The 6,446-nt window shown below is 36.3% G+C and overlaps 1 protein-coding gene across 1 annotated transcript; it reads left to right on the plus strand.

Moving 5' to 3' along the window:
* Positions 1–1,056: 1,056 nt before the first annotated feature.
* LOC114667720 (trypsin-1-like) lies at positions 1,057–4,621 on the plus strand. Its single transcript, XM_028823138.1, has 5 exons — positions 1,057–1,123; positions 1,397–1,547; positions 3,283–3,533; positions 3,905–4,038; positions 4,336–4,621. The coding sequence occupies exons 1-5, from the start codon at positions 1,084–1,086 to the stop codon at positions 4,483–4,485; spliced, it is 726 nt and encodes a 241-aa protein (XP_028678971.1). The 5' UTR covers positions 1,057–1,083; the 3' UTR covers positions 4,486–4,621.
* The last annotated feature ends 1,825 nt before the right edge of the window (positions 4,622–6,446 follow it).

Consider the following 6,446-nt stretch of genomic DNA (forward strand, 5'->3'; position numbering starts at 1 on the left):
CACCATTAATCTGCAATTAACAAATTTATTCCATAATTGTAAGTTGTACTCGGTTTAACAGAATGCCTGCCATTTGATAAAGCCTGTTTAATATTATGTGAACTCCTCTGTTCAGTTCTTATAGCTTTTGCATACATTGTGTCATTTTAATATCAAGTTATTTCATGTTTGCTGCATAAAGAATGTCTACTTAAACCTGCAGTTCACCACATAGTGCTTGTTTGCTGCCTAGCTTGTAATCATTGATGGGTTAAGTAGCAATCCAAGTAGCATCTTAGATAATCAGTGAGCACTGAATCCAGGACTATAATGTTGGATGTGTACTTAGGGATAATGATCAGGAAACCCATTGCTTGATGACCACATAACCAACAAGAAAAACACAACACCTTCAATAACAACTAAAGAACTTATAATCATAATTATCAATACATCAACAGGCAAAAAGCCCACTTTGGAAATCATTTTTGACTTCCAAACCACTCAGCTGCAAAGGTTCACTCTCTGTTCAGGAAGCACTGGCATATAATGGCCCAGAGTCATTTAGGGTACACTAGGAAATGCTGGCCAGGTGTCCATGAATACTCATACTGCTCATTGCCAGACAAAGTCTTCTTCATGTCGGCATCACATTTCATTTTAAAGGCTTTGCCCACAAGCTTTCTCAGCTCTGACTGTTGTCTTCAGATCATCAAAACCTTGTAGCTCTTGTGGGTGTGTAGGGCTGAGCTAAGGACCAATTTTAACAAAGAGAACACACAACTATCAATATTTCTAACATGTTAATATTTTTAACTTAAATAAGAATAAAAAAATCATGTTTTGCCATAGATACATCAGAAACGGTGACTTTGATTTTACTTGTGCTAAGAGTTAAATATAATACATATCCAGGTGATGTTTTCTCATTCATAGGTATATCTAATTATTTACATTGGCATGTATTATTAGAAAATCCTTAGATATGCTTATCTTACAGTTAACAGTATGCTAATGTTTGCCATGTGTAAAGATAAGAACAAATATAAAATCCAGAAGTTCTCGTATTCTGTCTCATTGAAGACAAGCATCTTCTTAGCAAACATGAAGTCTATAGTTCTACTCTTCCTGCTGGGTGCCACTGGTAAGACCTAATTTTATTCATTCTCCATTACGCCAAAGAATTAAACAGTGGAAAATAGTTTTTATTATAAAATCATTTGTATACTTTTCCCTTGTCAAATAAGACAAAGTAGATATCACAGAGCATATTATCAAAGTGTGAAGAAAGCTTGGGATTTTTATTCATCCATTACTTTTATTTTAGCATATAGCTTGCATGTTTGTTGATCTGAAGAAAGTCAAATTTATTATAGTCTGTAATCCTTGATTAATGTACAAGTGATATTTTTTTCAGTGTATGCAGATGATGACAAGATTGTAGGGGGCTACGAATGCCCAGAACACTCTAAGCCCTGGCAAGTGTCTTTGAATGCGGGGTACCACTTCTGTGGTGGCTCTTTGATCAGTGAGGAGTGGGTGCTATCTGCTGCTCACTGTTATAAGTCGTAAGTACATTTCACTGTAACTCTTCTGTACTATAGAGGATAATTATACTCTTAAAATGTTTTGTCGAGATTTTAAAAAATCAGGTTAAATGTTCTTCCTTGTTTCACACATTATTTTAGAGTATCTTATTATATTTCCACATGTTTTGTTGAAGTTAATGGCGGCAGCAGACTGTGTTGCTCAGAACAAGCTAAACAAAAAACCCAGTTAGCATGGAATTGAATGTCTGAACTAAAAATATTCCACTTCCCTTTATTTACTGGTCAAGAATCCTATGTTCAAATCAAAAGCTCAATCCTATTCAAACTGCATTTCTTGTTTATGCCAGACACTGATTTTTCCAGAATTATTTAAAATAAAACAAGATCTGCTTTTTTGTTATGTGCATTGATTCTATTGTGTGCTGTGATCTTGAATTGGTTACCTCAGAGTGCCACTCTACCATAAACTTGTTTATCTCCATTCTGAGAACTGCATTCTCCATGAAAACATGTAGTACTAGGGTGTTGTACCGTGTTAGCCATTATGAATGTAGTGAAAAGCCAATCAAAATGACACTTTTTATTGGCTAACTAAAAAGATTACAATATGCAAGCTTTTGAGGAAACTCAGGCCCCTTCTTCAGGCGAGACGTAATGATTACATCTTGATTACATTTTGCCTGAAGAAGGGGTCTGAGTTGCCTCAAAAGCTTGCATATTGTAATCTTTTTAGTTAGCCAATAAAAGGTGTCATTTTGCTTGACTTTCCATGAAAACATGAAATTAAAAACATTTTTTGGCCATTACTACAAAAACATATGGGACAAGTAATATATAAAAAACATCATTTTTGGATGGGGTATTTTTGTTAGTAACTCAGAGCATTTTACCATGTATAATTAAATTCCAAAGTCATTTTCTAAGATAGCATGTGATTTCGTCTGCCACTGAGGCAGTAAGCTGTTACAGTCAGTTTAGCAATAGCCAAAAACCCTATGTTTGACAAGCAGGCTATTCTGATTTTCTCATTCAATCTTCATTATTTTTAAATTATTTTACCATTTTGTTATAGACATAGAAAAAAGTACCTTATATATCTATTATTTAGCAGGGAAAGAGCTAGCATGTATGCCCCACCAACAGGAAGTGACATCAGTAGTCTTTTCCACTGTAAAGGAAATAGAAATTGTGTCAGTGGCAGTGGCACACCAAAAAAACGTTCCCATATGTTCAAATAATCCCAAACCCGTGAGATATTCCCAATGCACATGTATGTAACAATAGATAGATTCAAGCCAATCATTTGTATTTGTGCTTGTATACATTTTAGTAGTGTTTATTGAATGATAAAAGTAAGTTTTAGCTCTAGCCTAAAAACTTTGTGGATTGCTTGCAATGTTCTTCATTCCTTAATTTATTTATTCATAATCCACCCTCTATATCCAGAACAAGTATTTCATTGCTACCCTTAAACACGAACCTAGCTATAAACAACACTTCAACTTTTTAACTTTACTAATTTATGCATGAACATTTTTACAGGCATCTTTCCTGCAAAAACATATTTGATTTACTCTTTACAGCCTATATTTTATGTTTCAGAAAAGATTTATTAAATCATCCAATTGTAAACATGGCATTGTATATTTAAGTCATCTATTAGTATTGTTCTCTTTAAACTTCATTTTATGAGAAATAGCAGGAGAAAAATTAGTCAAATGAACTAACGTGCCACTTCTCTTGATGCACCCAGCCGCATTGAAGTTCGCCTGGGAGAACATGATATCACATACAGTGAGGGGACAGAGCAGTTCATCAGTTCGGTGAGAGTGATTCGTCACCCTAATTATAATCCTTACACCATTGACAACGACGTCATGCTCATCAAGCTTTCGAGAGCAGCTGTGCTGGACGAGAACATTCAGCCAGTGCATCTTCCAAGTGAATGCGCTGCAGCTGGCACTGTTTGCACCGTCTCTGGGTGGGGCGACACTCTCAGCTCAGGTGAGTAAGGAAACAATGTCACCAATTTGTATTTTCATTTAGTGGCTGCTGTATATTGTAGTTTTGGTTTCCAGGTAATTCACAGTGTGATAGTATAAGATTTAAAAAATTTATTGTGTCATTTAAAAATAGGGATTTCAGTGATGGGTTATAATTTTAAAGGTTTAAAAATAACTTTTGTACCCAAACATTACTGACTGAAATATATCATGTCTCCTGAGAAATGAATGACATGAGTTTGCCTTCAGTGCAAAACATCTCACTGACAGTAATGAATAAGACGTCCTTAGACCTGATATCCAGTTCTTATTATCCTGTATATCATTCAAAACCCACTCCATTGTAATTAAATGGTGGTTTTGTTTTCCCAGTGAGTGGAGACCAACTTCAATGTGTTGAGGTGCCCATATTGACTACTGCTGTCTGCCAGAGTTCCTACCCAGGAATGATCACCGAGAATATGTTCTGTGCTGGTTACCTGGAAGGTGGAAAGGATTCTTGCCAGGTAGGACATTACATATATACTGTGTCTCCTGCAGAGGCTTTCAATTGAACCATTTGTTTGCCATTTCCACCAACCATTTCTAATTTAGTCCTCACTAAAATGTACAAACTATAAATTGAATGAGATTTGATCTTTCTCCTTATTTATTTAAACCATTTAGGTCTAACTCATTCACATTAATCTTATCCATGATCTTCTCTTGAATTGAGGGCTTTCTGTCTGTCTGCTGAAACAGTGCATGTGTGTGATTCTCCTATAAACAGAAATAGCATATCACTCTGTTTTCTTATGTTTTAGGGAGACTCTGGTGGACCTGTTGTCTGCAATGGGGTTCTTCAAGGTGTAGTTTCCTGGGGATATGGCTGTGCTGAGAGAAATCACCCTGGTGTTTATGCCAAAGTCTGCAACTACACTGATTGGATCCAAAGAACAATAGCTGCTAATTAGATGCTGTCATTTTCAGAAAGTAATTTTATGATCTGTACCTGCTGCCAAGGCATGATAACAGTTTAATTTCCCCTTTTTGTTGACCACTTTTACAAGCTCGTTTGATGAGAAAAGAATAAAAATATTTAAAATAAAATGTTTTGTCTCTGTTGAATTAAAATGAACATCTTGTTTTGCAGACCAGTTTTGTGTTGTTAAAAACAGAAGTAGTTATTGACATACTGTACTCTATATAAACTCTAATAGGAAGTGGGCTCTTGAGATGATCCTCCAGTCTCTGTTGCTAAAACTATAGACAGATAAGTGAGGGAGAAACATATGGAGAACACTAAGTACACCAAAGAGAAAAACAAAAAAAGCAAATGGCTGCTGCCACTCTGGATCGGACAAAACAGGTTTTGAATAGTACTGAACACCTGGGGTGTGCTGGAGCGCGGGGTGATTTTCTTTTCATTTTAAATAATGACTGGGAGATGGAAGGATCAAAGGACACAAACTGCAGCAAAGCCTAATTAAGACCAAGAGAAGTCAAAGTACAAACAAGTCAAAATTTCATTGTCAAAGAAACACTAAAGCTAATTTGTTTTTATAAACTGCACTAACACTAATCAAGAATTTGTTTAGAACTCTTTTTGACAAGAGTGATCAAATTCATGGATAACAAATACCAGTGGATTGTCATTTTATTATGTTGACCACCTTTAAGAGTCGCTTTGGATAAAAGCATCTGATAAGGAAATAAATGAAAATGTGAAATATGATAACACAGTGCATCATGTGATCTCTGTGTCATGTGATTGGCAATGGGCATGGCAACTGAAAACAACATAGCCTCAGCCAGGTAAGTATAGCCACAAAATGGTGGTGGTGATCAAGCACAAAATTAATGGTAATGTAAATAAATCATGGCCTATTTCACAATGCTCACCATAATATTCAGTGTTCAGATACACAAAATTGACCACAGATTATTGTGAGATAGCAACAAGACCGGGAAAAGACAGGGGTCAAAATTGGGAAAGCAATTATAACAGACGACTAGGAAGAGAAGGGCAAACTGAGAATCTTCAATCAAAGATAAAACCAAAATCGAAACCAAATCAAGCACTAGGGCCTACTTAGGAACAAAGCTAACCACACTATAGACTTTAAAGATGTTGCTTCTCCATTGCGGGACAGCGCATACAGAAACTGCTGCTATATTTACTGGGTCCCTTTCTTGACGGTATTACCTCGACAATCGTGAAAACATTTTGTATCCAAAAAATGCTGCATAAACGACAAAAAAGAAGATGACATAAAAATAAAACTTTTTCAGACTGAAACAAAACTAAACTTAAACCTTAGAAACAGAATCCTAATAGCAAAAAAGACCAAAATACATATATAAAACAGATAATAATATCACACACAGCCCTTCTCTGACTCAGCCTAGACCCGTCAACATGGACTTAACTCTCTCATAAAGGGTCTTGTAACCCTTTACCACACTCACTCTCTTCATGCAGAGTGTCAGCTATTCCTCTTATATCTCCTACCTTCAGTAATTCTGAGCAAAACTTTATTTAGTCATTGAAGGCAGTGCTTCTCTCTCTCTCTTCCCTGTGCTGATGCCCTTGCCTGTTGCCCTTCTGCGCAGTCAATACATATGCTGGCTTTACTGACACTCAATGGCCCAGCTTCCCCACTGGCAGGCTTTTCTAGAGGTCTGTCATGGATGTTTACTCTGCCCTATATTATTCTGGAGTTACCCTTGTCCATGACGTTGTCTTGCCAGTCAGGCATCTATTCATAATAATTAATTGTAGTATCTCTTCATACTGCATGAACAGTCACAGTATATTATGTCTGATCTTTCACTGTCCTCAGAGAGATACTTTCAAGTCCCGTGAGAGGAGACTTTGTTTCCAAGAGAATTAACCATGCCCGGGGTAGATAACAAAGTAGAACGTTGTAAAGAG

Source organism: Erpetoichthys calabaricus, chromosome 17 (genome assembly GCF_900747795.2).
Source record: "Erpetoichthys calabaricus chromosome 17, fErpCal1.3, whole genome shotgun sequence".
Taxonomy (NCBI): domain Eukaryota; kingdom Metazoa; phylum Chordata; class Cladistia; order Polypteriformes; family Polypteridae; genus Erpetoichthys; species Erpetoichthys calabaricus.

What these genes read in the sequence shown, in the direction of transcription:
- LOC114667720 (XM_028823138.1), top strand. Translation starts at nt 1,084, where the DNA reads ATGAAGTCTATAGTTCTACTCTTCCTGCTGGGTGCCACTG. An exon ending in GCTGCTCACTGTTATAAGTC is followed by an intron (nt 1,548 to 3,282) that starts GTAAGTACATTT and finishes TGATGCACCCAG; the next exon opens with CCGCATTGAAGTTCGCCTGG. An exon ending in GGGCGACACTCTCAGCTCAG is followed by an intron (nt 3,534 to 3,904) that starts GTGAGTAAGGAA and finishes TTGTTTTCCCAG; the next exon opens with TGAGTGGAGACCAACTTCAA.